The following is a 19,868-nucleotide window of genomic DNA, read 5'->3' on the forward strand; positions in this document are numbered from 1 at the left end:
ATGGCGCGGACCATGAGACCCGACGACATCAACCCCCGGACGGGGCTGGTGGTGGCTCTGGTCAGCGTCTTCCTGGTGTTCGGCTTCATGTTCACCGTGTCCGGCATCAAGGGAGAGACCCTGGGGGACATCCCGCTGCTGGCCATCGGGCCGGCTATCTGCCTGCCGGGCATCGCTGCCATTGCCCTCACCAGAAAGACCGACGGCTGCACCAAATGGCCCAAGAACAAGTGTCCGTGCTGCAAGCAAGTCAAGGACCGGGATGTCATGGAGCTGCTGAGGACCCCCTCAGACTTGGAGTCTGGCAAGGGGAGTTGCGATGAGCTGGCCAAGAAAGCATACCAAAAGGACAGGAGAATGCTGCCAGGTGAGGACTCCGTGTCCATCTGCACCACCACCACCACCACCACCACGGGAGAATGCAAGAGCCTCATCAGAAAGGTGGAGCAGGAGGAGATGCTGAGGTACCTGGAGACTTGTTACCCAGAGATGCCGGGGAATGTGTTCGTGGGAGATGGTTCCATATACAGTGCCTTGGAGAAGAGCTCTTCTCCCAGCAGAGACAGCGCTGCTTGCCCTGACATTGAAGATAACATTTTCGTTGCTCCTAAAGACAGTATCATTGTCTGCTCTTACAAGGAGAACAGCCCTTATGACAGATACTGTTGTTACATAAACCCTGCTGGAGTCAACTCAGACCAGGAGACCATAGTGTGAAAGTTGTGTACTTTATGTAGATGTATGTGTACAAAAACTACAACTTCAACTTCTTGATAGGGGATAATATAGCTGACTACACTGCATGGGACAATCCTGATACTATTACAATTTAACCTGGTATGTGACTGATACTCAAACCTTTTGTGCCTGAAATACTCTTTCTGTAAGTAAACAAGCATGTTTAAAGGTTAAATAATTCAATTCTTCATTTGGGAAAAAAAAAAAAGAAATTACATTTTAATTTTATTTTCTCCCTTTCCCTCCCTTTTGCTTTCCTGCTGCTTGTTGTACCCAAGCCTGTAGGCACACTGTCCAAAGGGCAGCCCTAGCTGTCAGCTGAGATCAAGAGCTGAATCAAAACTCTGGAGCTGGCTGTAGGAAGGAATGTGGTGCTCTATGGCTGCATGGGTCTTAGCAACAATGTCACTTTGTTTTTGGAGGGGTTGGGAGATGTCAGCGTGCACTCTGATAGCTGGCTGGCATGAGGGAGTGTAGAAGTGATTTGTCTCTCTTCCTTCCTCTTCCTGGTAGGATTTTGTTTTCCTCTGCTTCAGGGAATCAGTGTGCTGACTGTGTGGGCTCCTCTGAAACTCTCCTAGGAGCCAGATGGGCTCAGGGGAGTTTTCAAAGGCTAATCCATCATCAATAGCATGCAAGGTACAGGTTTTAGCTTCATTCCCCGCTGTTACTGAGTTCACTGGAATGTTTCTAACACTTTGGGATTTTATAGGCGAACTTGACAAGGAGAGCACAACATGATCATGACACGGTTCTTGCAGAGACTAGGAGCAGATGTCAGTGGACTCTGGTCTTAAAAATATATTTCAGTACCTCTAAAGTCCCTTAGGCAATAGACTTCTATGGGTTGTGTTCAGAACTGGATCTGACTCTTCTCAAAACATCATTTCATGTGCCTTTTCTAAAATGCCAGTGTTTCTTTATGGGTGATGAATGGTTACAGTCCACTCAGGGGGTCTCAAAGCCCTGCTGTGCTGAGGGGAGGGAACAGAAGACCTGTCTGACAGATGTTTTTTGTTCACAGCTTGTGGATACATAGCGAGAAAAATATGAAGTGAGTAGTGAGGATTAACCATTGAAAATCTGAGCCTGCGGCTTTGCATACAGGAACACAAATCCTGGCTATTCTGTCCTCCAACAGTAAACTGCATGTTCCATGCTGTGTATAAAAATCTTATCTGGCCTCTACTATGTAGGTAACAGAGATGTGGTATAATACAGCATAGAGTAATTTGCTAGCATCTCACAAAGTCACAGTTCCTATAACTAAACTCTCACAACTCCAAAAAGTTCCTCTGTGATGGAAGTCTTAGTAACTGTTCTTACTTAGCTGGTTTTTGTCCACCATAAATTGTACCATACAAATGTATCACATTACCAGGGTAGGAAAGAAGAAAATCAGCCTTCCTTTTGTAGCAAACTGAGATGTTATGTAGAAAGTGTCGAGGAATTTTCCACTGAAATGAGCCATTCTTCACTGCCCATGGAATTGTATGGAAAGTGAATGGAAACTTTATGCATCTACTAGTTTGTTTGTTTGGAAACTTACGTCAAATCAATACAGACAACCAGTGTCTGAAGAGCTTTCCAGAAGGAGAAAATACAATTTTTTACATCAGATAGTTTGGTTTCTTTCAGACCAAACAAGATGTTAACACTCTGGCCAGGCTTTGGTGGGGCATCAGGATGCTATTAGGATAAATTGAAAAAATACTAGCTAGTTTGAGTCAGGTAAAGTCTCTGAATAGGTGGTTACCCGCAGCTTTGCCACTCTGGCATGCAACAACAATACTGTGGGAATAAATAAACACTCATACTCTGTACAGCCCAAATTTTATCCACTGAGCAAAGGAATTCCACAGACACAGTCCCTCTCCCTGACTTGTTCAACTCCCGCTTCCGCATAAAAGCACTCTGTTGTTGACAGGCGGATTGTCTCCTGCAGGCTTAGTCACTGCAGGACCTTATTCTGCAATGTACAGAGCAGCTCTTTGATGGCACTGGGAAGTCTTATTTCATGACCTCTGAAGCCAACAGCTAAAATACTGCTGATGAACATCATGAGGAAAAGAGTTTTTCATCACTTTCTGTTCCCAAGGGAGGCAAGTGAGGGTCTCAGCATGTGTCCATGGGTACTCAGCATCCCTGAAGATCAGACCCACCATGAGAAAACAGGCTACCAGGTAGCTGCATGCTGACTTTGCCAGGGTTGTGAGCAATTGCTTGTCTTGCATAAGAGAGCAAAGCGTCAGCCCGTTGGGAACCGCGATTTGTACAGTTCTGCAAATATATATAGGAAAAGGTCAAGTTTTTTCCATTTTGTCTAGGACTAGGTGTTCTCTGTCAGAAGTTACATGGGGTTTTACAAGGCAAGGCGGCAAAATCTAGTGACAAATGGAAGGGTAAATATATAACTTCAGACCAGCCACGCAGATCTGAGTCATGTGCTTTATTTCATTCTTAGTGTAGAAGGAAGAGAATGTTTGTATTAAAACAAAGTTTAGTGGGAGTAAAAATTTCCCACAATATAGAAAGAGATATAAAAATTTATGTTTAAAACATGATATTTACGGGCAATGACCTTCCTCTGTTCATTTAGCTGAGGTAAGATTTTATTACAAAATACAAGTTTAAGCAATGTTTCTAGGATAATCCACCATAATCCACTAAAGTTTTTTATTGAACATAAGGGAATTTGAAGTTAAAGAAATATATAAGTACTACATCTGAAATCTCTTTCTCTTTGATTTTTTCCTTTCTTTTGTGCTAGTTAAGTGAAGGATGAAATGGAAGTGAATTAATGTGGCCATTTGAAAAATAAGAACTTGTCCATTTAAAAATTAAAAGGTTTTTTTTTTTTTAATTTTTAACTGAACTTTTTTCATATGCTATAGTTTTGCTAGTAGAAATCTACTGCTTATTTGATCAAAGATGGCATGACAGCAGCTTCAAGCTTTTTATGCAGGTACCATGCCCAGGCCAGAGAATTACTGGGGCTTTATTTTCATTCAGCTCATGTGGTCTCTCCTGATGGCCACCAGAACATGTAGTACCAGTGCTGATCTTGAAACAAGTAGGAATAATGATGTTGCTTCTCAGAGGCAGCTTCTAGTCCTGGGTCTGAATTTAGCTTCAGGATATCACAGCTAAGGGTGTGATTCCAAGCCACCACCTGGAAATGAGAGCTTCTTTGTGTCCGTGCTACCTTTAAAACACCTCTGGGTCAAATTTCCACTTCTCTCCTTGATGCTATCTTCCAAACACTGCCTGCAGTTTTAGTGGAGCTCTGTTTGTGGGGTTAACGCCTGGTCTCGTTGAAGTCAATGGCCACGTATTGCATTGCTTGGTCCTACAGTATGGGTGGCAAGGCATATATTAGTGTTTGAGAAAACCAGTGATTTGGACATTCAGAGAATGTTCCTCAGATATATGGAATTTATTTTTAGACTAGCATTTGCCATAGTGCTACAGTGGAGTTTACATTTTAATAAAACATGTGATGCACAGATCAGCTGTATGCAGGGCAATTTTGTGTTGCTTTGTTTAAATTTCCATTGCCATAAATAGCACTTTTACCATCATGCAAGCTGATAATTGCAAAACCTTTAACAGGAAATTAGGAGTTTTAATCAGTGGGCAGTTTGTCCTCCTGGAGCACTAAACAATAGCCAGTCCTTTCTGCCTGGAAAGGAACGGGTGGGAGATGAATGTGCCCAGGGTGTGTGTGTCCCTCAGCACTGCTATCGTGTTCTGGATCTGCGTTCTGCAGAAATGTGGTGCTTTTCCACAGGCAGTTCCTCCCTATCCAATCCAACCTCTCTGCAGTCTTGGCTCCAGTAACTATTTGTTATGTTGTCATTAACAGAGTAACAGCCACCATGACCCCTCTCAGCATTTCTCCTGGTGTGTACCAGACTGAGCTCCTGCTCTTGACCAGAGTGGTAGAATCTGACCCAACATCATCCATCCCATGTAAGCTGTTACACTGAGACATCCAACTAAATTGTCAGTTCTTGCAGCACAGGCCTGGCATTTTGCATCTCGGTGTAATACCTTTCCCACTAAAGATGCTGTAGAAATGGGTTGGAGATGGGTGACTGTCAGGCCTCAAAGGCACTTCCAGCCCAAATTTCATTAGGATTTAGGGACTGATCTATTTATGTGCAGGGCACAGTCTGCCCTCAGACACTTGAATCTCAACACGTTGCCAGTAAAGCTGTATTCCTAGAGAATGCATTTCTGACACAGGAGATTTTCTGAGTCCTGAAAGGTTTCTGTGAAAGTGTCTAATATCAATCATTATTAAAACTTGTAGAGGAGTTTCTTAATATGTAGACTAGAGGAGTTTTCTGAACACATTCTTAATACACAGCAGGACACATCAGCTGCAAAGCAGCTCATACTGAGCCCATTTCTACTCTGCATCCAGCCTGAGCTTGCAATCCCTACTGGGATGACAGTCGGCAGCTTTGTTACTTCTCTGGTACCACAGGCCCTTTTATGTCTGGTCTTTAGAAACAACACAGAGAGCGGATCTAGAATTCACTTCTAATGCTTTCTGGCAAACTTTCATCAGTGAGTGTTACATTTATCAGTCCTCGCAGTGAAGGAATTCCAGACCCTGTATGTCTTTACCAGGCAATGAGATCCACCTATCACTGGTTTTTAAATCATAGTTTATTTTCTGTTCAGAACAGTTCCATGGATTAGCCCTGACTATCCTATTGTCAGATGCATGCAGAAGTGTTTGTGCTTAATGTTTTTACTTACAAACACTGCACCATGTGTAGGTGTATATACATTACACGTTTGTTTGCAAGAGCAGGTCACAGAATGCACAAGCACAGCAATATATTAATTTGAGATCTGCTCAGAGGACCCCTCTATCTTTCCAACACCTCACCCAAATTTTCTGCCTCAAGTGTATTGTTGCAATTTAAAATTCCTTCTGTCCTTTAGGAGAAGAGCATTTTTCCAAGAACTCTGTCGTGGCTCTTTAAGGACACACAGTTCTTCCAATAGGATACACAGAACTTAAATGTCTCGGGAAGGTGTTTCATTATAACACTTGTGAAATCCTGTCTCTGTTACCGATCACAAACTGAAATTATCCAGTGCTTTGTGTTCAGCATTTCTCCAAACCACTGGTAAAAGCGTTAAACCTTTGGTCAATTCTGACAGATTCAGTACTAGTATTTTTTCAGCCTCCAGTTTCATTACTTAGGGAGTGGAAAAGGGTTAAATACTTTGAAAATCTGGTTCTGTACTTTGCTGTAATGAGGCAAGAACAGAAAAAGAGGTATTACTCATGAAAGCAAGAGACCAAAAAGGCCTTACCAACAGTATTTCATTACTTTGTTAGATTAACTGTGTTATATTCTGGTCATGGAGGCAATATGTTAGTGCATTCTTCCATATGTGCAGCTTCTTTTTGGTAGCTTACCCTGAGCAGGCTCCTCAGGTAGGGACAGAGAGTGTTTTTCTGCCTGGAGGCAGAATGCAAGAGCTACAGAAGAAAATTGGTATGTAGTAGAGATCTGATGCCAGGTAAGTTGATTTGCTTTCAGATCTCATCAAAACACTTATTTGAACAGCATTGTGTTTGACTAGGAAATGCAATGATAATGATCAGCAATTATGCGCACTCATGAACATGAGGGTGCTACTACAGTAGCATCATATTTGGCATTCACTGGCTAGGAAGTACCTATTCTATTCCCAGACTTAGCACTTCATGAACACTGTTAAATCCAGCATTACAAGTTAATTCCAAAAAGGATGCATATGCACTTAAGACCTAGTGCAGTGGAAAGGTGAGGTACAAATACAGAAGATGGGGTAGCTTGGTTCCCTGTCTGAACCAGAGGACTGTGGTTCGTATACTATGGGACACTAAATAACATCACGTAGACTCATACATGCTCATTGGAAGGTTTCAGTCATTAGGGTTCCCACACAAACAAATTCTACAAAACCCATTCTCTCACATTTCAAACTGGTTGTTTTATAATTTCTCTGCATCAGAAAGTGCATTTTAGCAAATTTTAAATTAGGAGGTGAGGGAATTTTGCCCTCTTTTTTTTTTTTTTTGAGAGAGAGAGAACATTGGATTGAAAATTATTTTATCTTTGAATTCCAATTTAGAATGTAATAATGCACAACCCAATGTTTTACACTGACTGGTGTGAAATAGCGGAAAATTCAGACAGGAATTAGGAGGACAGAGTACTCATTAGCTGAAAAGCAGATGGTAGCCAGCTGGAGAGTAATCAGAATAATCTTGCATAGCCTTGTCTTTTTACTGGTCTAAGGGAAGAGCCCCAGAAAGACATTCTTAAAAAACCAAAGACTCTTACTGTTGAGGTTAATTCAGATGGAAGGGCTATTAATACCTTTTGGGAGTCTGAGTGGGGTGGGAGAGAGATATTCTACATGCTAGGGAACCTCATACCAATCTCTTCTCGAGACACAGATCTTCAAGAGATCCTGCATCCTCTGCACAGTCAGGTTCAACACTTATATTATGCCCTTGCACTGTTTGCAAAGAGCACCTGATTTCATTCCACTTTTTTTTAAATAAATTCATGTTTTCTGGTTTGACTAATTAACTGTAGGAAGAAGCAGATAACTTTTCTGTTTACACAAAAAGAACTGTGGAACTGGAGACCCTCCACACATATCAATAACAAGCTAAATAAAAGATGTTTGTTAACTAATTTAGGGGATAAAGACTAACTTTTTGATGGCAAAACACAGTTTTGTTCAGTGCCAATGGTTTGAATAAAATCTAGAAAGTTTTACACCTGGAAATACATTAACCATTTTTTTTTTACTTGTTGGGATTTTTAAAAATATTGTGGGTATTCAATCTACTCCTCAACATTCAAACTGAAACAATATAGTGAAAGTTTATCCATCTAATTAAAGACTTTCATAAGTCAGTTTTTGCGTCGTGTGATTTATTTAATGTACCTGCCTGCATCCTTACCTGTATGTAGATGGAGCTGCAATAAACAATAATCAAAATGCACAATCTTTCAAAAAAAAATCACCACATCATGAATACAGTATTAGTATCTTCTCTATTATTTTGCATGACCATAGACAATGAAGAGCCACTGAGTGAAGAACTGAAGTGGTCTATAAAGTACATATCACCTTCAGTTCTTCAGCTCTATTTTTACAATTACTTTCCCATTTTCTGGCGGGGTTATAATCTCCTAGGAAAGGAGTAACGTGTCTGTGGTGGTTTAGCCACAGCCAGCAGTTAAGACCATGCACTCACTTACTCAGTCCCCTCCCTCCAGTGGGACAGAGTAGAGAAAGTACAACAAAGGAGCTCATGGGTTGAAATGAGGACAGGGAGGGCTCATTCGCTGATTATGGTCACAGGCAAAACAGACTCGACTTGGGGAAGGAAAATTCCATTTAATTTGTTACCAGTCAATCAGAATAGGATAGTGGGACATTAAACCACCTCTTAAAACTCTTTCTCCCCACCACTCCCTTTTTTATGGGCTCAAATCACTTTGCTTCCAATTTCTCTACCTTCTCCTCCCCTAGTGGCAGAGGGGACAGGGAATGGGGGTTCAGTCAGTTCATCACACATTGTCTCTGCTGCTCCTTCCTCCTCAGGGACACAGCTCCTTGCACTCTGCCCCACCCCAGTGTGAGACCCCTCCTGCAGGCTAAAATAGTTCAGGAACAAAGTGTTCCAACACAGGCTTCTTCAGGCTCAACCCCCGGCTCCAGCATGGGGACCCCATGGGCTGGAGACAGATCTCTGCTCTGGCGTGCCTCCTCACCCTGGGCCCCTGCTCTGGTATCAGCTCCTCCTGGGCTTCTGAGCTCTCTACATGGTCACAGCTGCCTTCAGGCACAGCCTCCTGCTCCGGCATGGGATCCTCCCTGGGCTAGAGGTGGACATCTGCTCCACTGTTATCCGTCATGGCTGCAGGGGGACAGCCAGCCATCTCACCACAGGCTGCAGGGGAACCTCCACTCTGGCACACCTCCTCCTCCTCCTTCCTCACCGACCTGGGTGTCTGTAGTTGTCTCTCTCACATCCCCCCTCCTCTCTCCTCTTTAGGTTGTTGTCGTCTGTTGTTGTTGATGTTCCTGATCTCCTGCCAAACTGGTCATTCCTCTTCGTAAATATGGATTCACAGAGGCATTTTGCCATCACATATAGGCTCAGCCTGGGCTGAAGGCAGGTCTGCCTTGAAGCCAGGGGAGCTTCATGAAGCTTCTCACAGGAGCCAACGTTGCAGCCTCTTCCTCCACTACCAAAACCCAGCATTAGCCACAGGCTTCCTTGCTACATTGCCTGGGCAGTAAGAGATACCAGGAGCTATAACAGGACTCTCTGGAGATCTGAATTTGCAGTAACATCAGTCACAAGTACCACCTTACACAAGGATATAGATTTAGAAGGTGAAATGGGACAGTGTTTTGGTTTGCAGCTGTTGTAAAGACCACCTGCACTTGTATATGAAGTTCTATGTGAGGCACCACTCTGTGTTCCCTTGGTGGGTTCCAAATCTGAGATGCTTGTAGAGTTTAAAACTGAGGCAATAACTGTCAACATTTTTGTGTCCTCATTCTGGGTATTGATTTGCACTCCCTATACAGTTACATTTATAGCCAGACATGTTTTACATATATACGAATATATAATTCTCTCTATATTATGTACACTCTCTATATATTCTTATACATAGGTATGCCTATGTGGCCACATACAGAAAAAAAATGAACTCTGCAGCTATGCCACCCCCAGAAAAGTAAGTAAAAGTAAGGCACATCTTACAGGCTTTATGCTGCTGAATTTGCTATGTTATACAATCTCTAATCATGGCTGCATTGTCTCTAACTCCTAGTAAAAATTTGTGTTACCAAATAGAGCTCGTGTTCCTGCAACTTGCCTGTTGCTTTGACAGTGAAATACAGCTGTAGCCATTAACTACATCTGTGAAAAAGCCTGAGATAAACCTTAAATACTTGCTAGTTGACTTACGACACTTCTATTTGCATCTATAACATTCATTACATTGTACTTCTGTCTGCTGGAGGAAGAACAGTCATAGCATCACAGCCTTCAGTCAGACTGACATCAATAAAGCCTACTGCCTGAAGTCTCAGGAGAGATACAACAGATTCAACAGTCCTTAGAAAATAATGTAGTTGTCATTCTGGAGATGCTCTGCTCAAGGAGAGGATCAAAACATAACAACAAAACAGAGGGGTAGGCTGACACTGGTACAGCTCTTCAAGCTGTACCTCTTTTGTAGATCACCACCAGACTCTAGGCCCCTTGAAGACAGCAACAATCTCTGTACTATCTTCAGCTGAATTTGAATATTACCCAGTGGTAATATTGTCAGTGGTGAAGACTGTCAATCCAACAAGCTTGCTAATGGTCACTCATCACTCATTTCTATTTAGAAGATGTTAAACACAGGAGACACTAATTTTAAAGCTTTTAATTCTGAAAATAACACTAAAATAATTGTTAAATACAGAATTGTTAAAGCTGAAGTTCTACTACAGATGAGCATATAACATCCATATTGATAAAAGACCTCATGATATGCACCTTTCTAATAAAAATATAAAAAATGCTAAGTCATTAAAAGAATAATGTAAACTATGTTATACATCATGCAGCACTGTAATAGAGCTGAGAGTTTCACAATATCTAGGTAGTATTTGGGTAAAAGAAATGGTTGTATTAAAGGACATCTCTGGGTTCTGGATAACTAAAAGGTTTATTTTGCAAAGATTACAAATAAGGTAACTGTACTGTATCATGTACTAATGAAATTAAAAATACAGAAAGGAATCTTTTAAGTTTAGAAAAAAATGTGAAACCAATAAAAAAATATTTTTTTAAAGTTTGGCTGGACTTTATGTTGGGATCTCACGTGACAAGATCAGTTATGTGTATGTCCCTTGCTGACATTCTGGTCCCATTCAAGTGGCAGTATTCTTACAGACTTCTGATACAGAATTTCACTCAGAATATTCTGTATTTTCCCTGTGGATTTCAAATAAGTCTTCCAAGACTTCCTCTTCCAAGAAGGATTTAGCTTTCTACCTCTATTAGGCATTTCTGAAAAATCTAACATTACCACTGTATTTACTTCTGACACAAGCTGAAAAAGGACTGTAGTGTGACTCTCCTATTACTATTACACAGCACATATTCAGAATTAAAAGTATGCTAGCAACACAGGAACATGGACAACTCGTCTTGTTTAAGCTGCTTGTTTAAGCTACCTAAATTTATACCAGAAAAATTGCATCTACATGTGTGGTTTTCTACTCAAACCTAGAATTAGGGACAGACTGGAGGTAAGTGAGCAGAATAAGGAGGAGTAAATGGTGCCTATAGTCACTCATAGTCCCTTCTTTGCACCTCCTTTCACTTAGTTTTGGCCAGTCCATTTGACATTAGAGTGGAACTGCTGTGACTCTTGGTATCCTTCCTTCCTCTATTTCATGTATCCTGTTCTGTTAGACTGTTAATTAGTCCAACTGGACTGGCTATACTCTTCAAAAGAGATTAGTCCTGAAATGTAATTTATCACCATAAATAAATCCCTAAAAAGTATAAACAAGGTCTACCATATACATCCTTTGTTTTTAAAGAAAGTCAACACCAGAAATGCTTACAGAACCAAGATCATCAAGAGATTACTCCACTTGCTCTGTTGGGTCTCTCTTTACAGGAAATGCTTGCTCAGGAATGACCTTTTCTAAACTGTGTCTTAAATTACACAGTGACTCAGAGGGCTGCCCGATTTCACAGTCAGATAGCTAGCCAGCAATAGTATGTTCGCCACCACAATAGTCAAACAACTCCATAACATAAGCTAATGTTAAGAGCAGATTTTCAGAGAAATCCCAGAGCAGCCAAAGACATGAGCAGCTGTAGGACTCTCTTCTGTTTAACGACAGCATGCAATGTCTTTCATTTCTTTCCCAAGATTTTCAGATCTCTCTACCAAGATGGCAGATATCACTAAGTGTTGACTCTATGGAAATAGCCCAGACTTTCTTCTTAATTCTTCTTTCTGTGCTCTAGGCAATGGAGATCAAATGGAAGCAGAAGCACATATTCTCATTCTGATTTGTATCCACTATAATTGCACTGCTTCATCCTCCTCTTTCAACAGGCCTTGCTTTCTAACACAATACATTTTATTTTTCCCTTTCACAGCACAAAACCAATTGCATCCACAAGGTTTATCACACCACTAAACAGCAACACTCTGCTGTCTCCTTCTTTCCTGTGGAAGCAGTTTACAGCAGGCTGGAATGTCTAGCCAGCTGGTTTTGAAGTGATGGAGATGCTGGCAGGGGATTACCCAGCAAAACCAAATCAACAAAAACCACTGGGAGCTTCCTTGTGCCCTAGTAGCTGGTGGGCCAGTCTTATGTAGCATTCCTCAAGATGATTTTTTGCTGTTTTTTATTTTTTCCTGCCACTGATGGGAAAGAGATACCTGTGAGTAAACTCTGAGCTAATATATCCACAAGGCCAATGGGGTGTACTATCTCTTTTTTTTACTTCCTAATTCAGCAGAGACTGAAAGCAGGATGGATGCTGGTGTTAGTGAGTGGCTAGTAAGCAGGACTTGAGAGAGGATCACTGGGAAGGACACCCGGTATCAAACTAAACGATGCTCTGTTGGGGTCTTGAAGAGTCACAGAAGTCCTGGTGACTGCCTTCTGGGTGGCAGAGGCTTTCTTACCTTCAAGCCAGTATGTTACCATGTCTCCTTTCCCCTAAGGAAGAAAATGAGTCATAGGGTTATAATAGGACCCATCATTTGTGTAGTAATCTTACTACAGCTCAAAGCAAGTCCCAAAAGGAGACTGATGCGTCTGTCAGCCATTTTGCATAAAGGAAAAGTGAGGCATAAAACTTTTCCTTAAAAGATAGTGACAGCACTATGGATTAAAAAAATTCTTTGAACTCCCATCCAAAACTGGGTCCAGAAGTAAACTGTTAGTCCTCTTATGGAACTCTTATGATGATTTATGATGTCTCTGAATGACTTTTTTAAACTTCAAGCAGTTATGACAAAGTGATGTACCATGCAGTCCTGCCAACTTTGGCTAAGACCTTAATCTCTGAATTATTAGGGTTGTCCCATGAACAAGCCCATGGGTTTGGTCCTGGTTTAAAACTTGAGCTTTCTCTCTTCAGGAACAGGGAACAGTCTAACCCAAGGACTCTGAGACATAGAGGACTGCAGGGGTTAAAATTCAAGGACTCCAGAATACTTTCACACTCTCCTCCATGAAAAGCTGAGTATAAATGTTGCTTACACACCTTGACTTGTAAATTCCCACGGCATACTAACACATACTCTCCAATCTGCTCCAACAGCTGGTATGCACTTGAACTGCACTGTATTTTAAGAGCTGGAGAGAGAGAGACAATTGTCATACTATCATAACAGTTCAAACTTCTAAGACAGACCCATCCCTCGCCGTGTGCCAAAGACTTCAAGACTCATTAATGAACTCCCCATTGCTTTTTTCATGTCTTTGCTGTCATTCATCTGTTACTTGAAATGTTTGCACACAAGCTCCAGTATCGTGGCCTCTTTGTGAGGGCATATCAGGACATGGCTGTCAACAAACACTACTCTTCACATCCTGCATCTAATATTATTTTCCACTCTTCATAGCTGCCTGGCCAGAGATACTGACAAGCACCTTTTTCATCTTGCAAAGAAAATCATACATAGTTCTAATTGCTGGCCAATAAAGAGCTAGCACTTTCTTTGCACACACAGTTTTCAGTGAAGTCTAAACATTAAAGAAACTACCATACTTGCTCGGCCTCCACACTTGTAAATAAAAAGAGGAGGAAGAGACTATATTACCATAACACTTAAAAAAAAAAAAGTGATTTTTCCTTAGTTGAGATTTTAGCTTCATGTAATCTTGTCTGTCTTGCCTTTTACAGATGATAGAGGAAGGACCAAGGAGGAGGACAGATAGAACAAATCCTGAATATTCCTACTTTTGCGAGAATAAAAAATTTTGCCAAAATTTTGCAAATTGCAAATTTTTTTTCCTGCTTTTAACATTCTGTAACACAAAGTAAATCATTATGCTTCTTTGTTTAAAAAAGATCCTAGATGATAGTAGGACTGGCTAAAATAGTCTTATTGGTTTTTCTTCTATCAGAAAATTACTGGTTTTTAATATCCACTTTTTCTGTGTGTTTAAATATTTTTTACTTAAAGTCTCAAAACACTCCCTGTAGACCAGGAAGTCTGAAATATATGTTTCACCGCAGCCAGATACATATCTCTGAAATATTATTTTCTTTAGATACATGATATTTTAACATCTTGGGAACAAGACACTAGTACTCAGATTCCAGCTGATAGCAATTTTAATTTACATTGCTAGTAATAAATTAATCTATTTTAAAGTGATCATCTCAGAGTTAAAACATGTTAATGTAATTTAAGGTCATCAGATGTTCATGGTCAGGAAAAGAGGGAGAAAAAGTAAAGGCTTAAAAGATAAGACTGTTTGTCTTTATACTTAAGTTTATAGTGTTGATGTTTAAAATGGTGAGAAGGAATGAATCCTGGTTGATTCTTAAATCCCCATGCTAAACCTTCAAATCCATTATGTAGGATCACTTCTCTGCCTTTCTGCCTTGTTTTCTAGTGGATCATGATAGATGTTGCAAGCATCACTTTTTATTATGATACTAAACTTGAAAACACTTTGGATTTTGCCTAATTCAAATCCATTTCCAAACCATTGTAATGTAAGCTGTAAAACTATTCACGTTCATTTCATGAATGAAAGGTTGTTTGACCTTGAATCATTCCCTCATTCTTTTTTTTTTTTTCTTTTTTTTTTTTTTTCCCCAGTTCTTGTAGATGAGGCTGAAGTATCTCAGAATTTGAAGCTCAAATGCTCATACTGGTTAAAAATGAAGATTGCTAACTAAACATGGAGCTCTGTTATCTCCTGGGAAGCAATGAAAGTGAGGATATCTCCATGATGTAGTCTACAGAGATTTCTGTCTAATCTTTTTGCTGGAGGACACATATATAACCTTCTATAGTGGTTAAAGACAGACACAGCTCCCATGGTGTCCTACCATCTCTTGTGTTCTCCATAGAGGAAGTTATAAGTGAAAAAGAAGAGTCATGAAAATATTTTTACTATAAATTCAGCTGGGTGCCAGGAAGGACTAGAAACAGTGAACATATCCACTCACCTCTTATTCTATCAGTTTCTTGCCCTTTTTATTCTAGAGAACTTCAAAGCCATGAAAATCCCTTTCTCAGACTTGGGGAATGAGGAGACCTTGTTACAAAGGTTGTAGAGAATATCATGGGCATGATTCATCCATAGGCAGATTGGATGCAGAAATCAACACCCTCCTTACAGGATTTGCAGTCATTGAAATAGGACAAGGCTCAAAACTCAGCATAACATTTTTTCAGAACTCATTAAGGGATGGTTGCAGTTTATTCCTTGTTACCTTCACTGGTAGATTCCATCCTGGAAGCTGTGTTCACAGTATCTCCAAATAAACAATACCGTGGCATTTTTGTCCCAACAACTCCAGCTACAACTGCTCCTGTTAAAGAAAGGAAAGAAAGACATTTTGTGGTTTTAAATCACATACAACCTCATGGCTGCTTCGTACATTACCTTATAACTCATCCATTAACAAGATAGAGACTGAGTGTTAGTATTGTCTTGTATGAGTTATACAGCTGACTTAGAGATGGCTTCCAGAGCCATGGAGGGAATTGCAAAAGGGCCTCAAAGGAGAACACTGGGGGAAGTGATAATGGGGTGCAGGTACTGTGCATGAATTAAGGCACCTGCACAACAGAATATTTTTGAGGGGCAGTGAGACAGGAATGCTGCCAATAGGAGTTGTATATGCAACTCTCACTAGTCATATGGAAAAGCAGGAGCAGGAAGTAACCTGATCGTGCTGCAGGCAGAAAATGAGCATTTTGATTCCTTCATGTCAGCCCCAGGGGATTTAAAACATAGAAGATAGGATCTCTTGCTGAGACAATGTCAGCTGCTTAACTTGCAGATGCTGGGCTGTACAGCACATGTCCAACCCTGGCTGTCTATCAAGAGGGAATTGCAATCACACATCAGCTTGGATCAGCGAGCTGGGAGTCTGAGAGTGAAGGCTAGATCAAAGAGTTGACAAGCAACTCACTGTGTTGAGAACAGAACAGCTGAAAAGTAGCAGATAGAGAATGGCAGTCCTCACTCACATCAGCAAAGGCACTGGGGCCATGGGGAGTTTCCAGTGTTGTATTCTGCATTGTGTTCCCAATATTTCAGGTATCCAATATTTTTTTTCTGCTGGGATGAGGTCTATGAGGTGTTCTATCCCATGTCAATAAATTAACTTCATTTTTAAAGGAGAGAAAATGCCACTACAGAAACATTTGTTAAACCAGAGAAGGACTCTTTTGCAGCCCTCTCAACATACCTGAATGGATTCCTGCTCTTATCTTTAGAAGGGTGTTGGGCTTGTGTGGGATCTTAAAAGTCTTGCAGATGTCCAGAAGGTCTAAAGCCATGCTTGCGATCTCACCAGCATGAAGGATCCCATTCTCTTTGGGTACTCCTGACACCACCATATCTTAACATAACAATGCAACTGTGTTAACCTTTGACATTACACACAGATTTACCAAAGGATGGTGCCTAATTTTGAAAAAAAATAAAGGTCTATTCCTTCATATTCTGTGGCACAGTGGTACCTGCTGAACAGAGAAAGCCATAAACAAATGAAGGATAGGGCAACAGCTCATGTGTGTAATTACCCTATCTCTGAAAAATATTGGATTTCCTTCTTAATTTTCCGTAAGATTTATTCTCTCCTACCCTTTCTTGCTCCCTGCCTCCATTGAGGATGGTTGAAGTGGAACAGGTAGTAGAATGTAGCTGTTCAATTTGAGCAGGTACTGTAAAGAGAGGCAATGATTCCCACTAGACATTGTCTTACGCTTCCTGCACTGACTCTTATTGTCTAGGACAAGAGACAGGTCTCTTCAGGATCCCTTGGGTACATTTGTCCAGGAATTTTATGCTCCAGAATGTGCTTGACCATGCCACAGAAAAAAAAAAAAAAGAGTGGGTTTTTTGTTCTCGTTTTTGTTTCCTTCCCCATGTCTCTTATAGGATTTCCTGTCTATATTATACAAAAATCCTGATAGACTCTGCTAAGTTTTTGATGGAACTCAGTTTTACTGCTAGCCAATCCCCAGCAGATTCCCATGGTAGCAAACAGAAAGCCATTTTCCTAAAAATCCAAAACAAAGAGGCAGCCAAGCTCCTACAGAGTATTAGGAAAGAGAAGTTTGTCATGGTCTTTGCAAAAAAGATAGAGATAATAAAGCTTATGGAATGGCATCTATGTTCCCATGTAGAAGATAACTTTTTCAGTTGTGTTCCTGTGAAACAGAAGTTGACAACTGGGATTAATGTCTTGCCAAGGTTTAAAGTCAGACTTTATGGGTCACAGGAACCAAATAAACAGCAGCAGTAGTACTCAATTCATTTGTCCCATCCACAACATTCATCAATTGTAGAAATTATGAAAGTTATGCAGGAAAAAGGTTCTAAAGTGTGTTGAGGCTTTGCTAGGACTTCTCCTCTAATTGTTTTGTATGGTCTTCCCAGTAGTAATAAGCTTTGCAAATCTTCTTAATCTGTTCTTCCTTGTCATCAAATCAGCCTCTATCCTGATGAAATACCCATGCCCCATCATTGTCCACAGCTCAAGGAACTTACAGGCATCTCCTATTGTCTCCACCTTATAGACATCATAGTTATCTATGATTTCATCAAAAGTGGTATAAAGCTTGTTCAAGAGATCTACCACTTGGTAAGGTGTGCTGTTGCTGGACAGCTGAGTGAAGCCAACAATGTCACTGTCAAAACACAACAGAAAGAATATACTCATCTACTGTCTTAACCATTGCAGACTGGTAATTCTAAGCATACAATACGAACTTCTCGGCGGAACTAGCTCAACCTTCTCTTTTTCAGTATTTATTTCACTACGGATCTTACAGAATAGTTTTGCCTTTGAACATTTACTTAAATTGAAAACACATTCCTTCCATTTAAAAACGTTGACTGACCTAAGTCTTTTAGTTTACCAATGCAGTAAATAATTTTTTACAGTGTATTTGGTTTGCATGGCCAGGTTTTGGCAGCAGGGGGCATAGGGGTGGCTTCCATGAGAAGTTGCAAGAAGCTTCCCCCATGTCCGACACAGCCAATGCCAGCAGTTCCAAGACGGACCTGTCACTGGCCAAGGCCAAGTCCATCAGCAACAGTAGTAATGCCCCTGGAATAACATAAGTAAGAAAGGGAAGAAAAAACCCTGCATGTTTTGCAGACAGAGAGAGAGGACTGAGAATATGTGAGAGAAACAACTGCAGACACCAAGGTCAGGTTGGATGAGGTCTAGTGGAAGGTGTCCCTACTCATGGCAGAGCATTGGAACTAGATGATCTTTAAGACCTCTTCCAACCCTAACCGTTCTCCAATTTTATGATTGATTCTATAATTCTAAGGCCAGTGAAGAAGGAGGGGGAGGAGGTGCTCCAGGCACTGGAGCAGAGATTCCCCTGCAACTTGTGGTGAAGACCATGGTGAGGCAGGCTGTCCCCCTGCAGCCCATGGAGGTCCATGGTGGAGCAGATGCCCACCTGTAGCCTGTGGAGGAGCCCACAGCGGAGCAGGTGGATGCCTGAAGGAGGCTGTGACCCCATGGGAAGCCCACACTGGAGCAAGTTCCTGTCAGGACCTGTGGCCCCATGGCGAGAGGAGCCCACGCTGGAGCAGGTTTGCTGGCAGGATTTGTGACCCCGTGTGGGACCCGCGCTGGAGCAGCCTGTTCCTGAAGGACTGCACACCATGGAAAGGACCCAGTCTGAAGTAGCTTGTAAAGATCTGTCGTTTATGGGCAGGACTTATGCTGGAGAAGTTTGTGGAGGACTGTCTGCATGAGAGGTGTGGGGGAAGAGTGTGAGGGGTCCTCCCTGCCCCTGCGGAGGCATGAGCTGCAGGAACAACATGTGATGAACTGACAATGACCCCCATTCCCCATCCTCCTGTGCTGCTGGCAGGGAGGAGGTAAGAGTAAAGTTAAGCCTGGGAAGAAGGGAGGGGTGGGGGGAAATATTTTAAGATTTGGTTGTATTTCTCTTTATCCTCGTCTGATTTGATTGGCAATAAATGAAATTAATTCCCAAGTCAAGACTGTTTTGCCTGTGACGGTAATTAGTGAGTGATCTCTCCCTGCCCTTCTCTCAATCTGCGAACCTTTCATTACATTTTTCTCTCCCCTGTTCATTGAAGAGCGGGAGTGATAGAGCAGCTTTGGTGGGCATCTGGCATCCAGCCAGGGTCAACCCACCTCACACAGATAGATTTTAATCTGCAACAGACTAAGTAGTCTTCAATTTTCAATTTTTTTGACAGGCTGAAAGAGTTGGGGCTGTTCAGCCTGGAGAAGAGAAGGCTCCGGGGAGATCTTATAGTGGTCTTCCAGTACCTGAAGGGGGCCTACAAGAAATCTGGGGAGGGACTTTTCATAAGGGCAGTTAATGACAAAACAAGGGGAAATGGCTTTAAGCTGAAAGAGGGTAGGTTTAGATTAGATATTAGGAAGAAATTCTTCACTGTGAGGGTAGTCAGAAACTGGAACAAGTTGCCCAAGGAAGTTGTGGATGCCCCTCCCTGGAAGTGTTGAAGGCCAGACTGGATGAGGCTTTGAGCAACCTGGTCTAGTGGAAGGTGTCCAAGCTGATGGCAGGGGGGTTGGAACTGGATGATCTTTAAGGTCCCTTCCAACCCAAACCATTCTATGATTCTATGATTCTAAAATTTTGGACTGTGTACAAATGAAAAAAGGGAACTTAATATTCATGACAAGCAAAGACATGCAACTTATATGTTGCTTCATGCACACATAACAAGTCAAAGGCTGTAAATCCCTGTGGACTCTAAAGACAGACAAGTTTCCTTTACACACCTCAATCCTGGAAATTTTACTTAGGCCTATCTTATGAAACATACATGCTTGTGTG

At 41.4% G+C, this 19,868-nt stretch overlaps 2 protein-coding genes across 2 annotated transcripts in view; one reads left to right on the forward strand and one right to left on the reverse strand.

The window, feature by feature from the left end:
- On the forward strand, positions 1 to 717 carry TMEM215 (transmembrane protein 215). Its single transcript, XM_010170326.1, has one exon. The coding sequence runs from the start codon at positions 1 to 3 to the stop codon at positions 715 to 717; it is 717 nt and encodes a 238-aa protein (XP_010168628.1).
- Positions 718 to 12,363: 11,646 nt separating this feature from the next.
- LOC104526779 (atrial natriuretic peptide receptor 2) overlaps positions 12,364 to 19,868 on the reverse strand; it is a gene marked incomplete at its 5' end in the record, with an annotated part of 31,766 nt that continues 24,261 nt past the window's right edge. The window contains 5 exons of the mRNA XM_010170328.1: positions 12,364 to 12,528; positions 13,079 to 13,170; positions 15,269 to 15,367; positions 16,253 to 16,405; positions 17,560 to 17,699. Of these exons, the coding sequence (XP_010168630.1) occupies positions 12,364 to 12,528; positions 13,079 to 13,170; positions 15,269 to 15,367; positions 16,253 to 16,405; positions 17,560 to 17,699 (649 nt within the window). The remainder of the gene's footprint in view (positions 12,529 to 13,078; positions 13,171 to 15,268; positions 15,368 to 16,252; positions 16,406 to 17,559; positions 17,700 to 19,868) is intronic.

Source organism: Antrostomus carolinensis, unplaced genomic scaffold (genome assembly GCF_000700745.2).
Source record: "Antrostomus carolinensis isolate BGI_N321 unplaced genomic scaffold, ASM70074v2 scaffold16656, whole genome shotgun sequence".
NCBI classification, from domain to species: domain Eukaryota; kingdom Metazoa; phylum Chordata; class Aves; order Caprimulgiformes; family Caprimulgidae; genus Antrostomus; species Antrostomus carolinensis.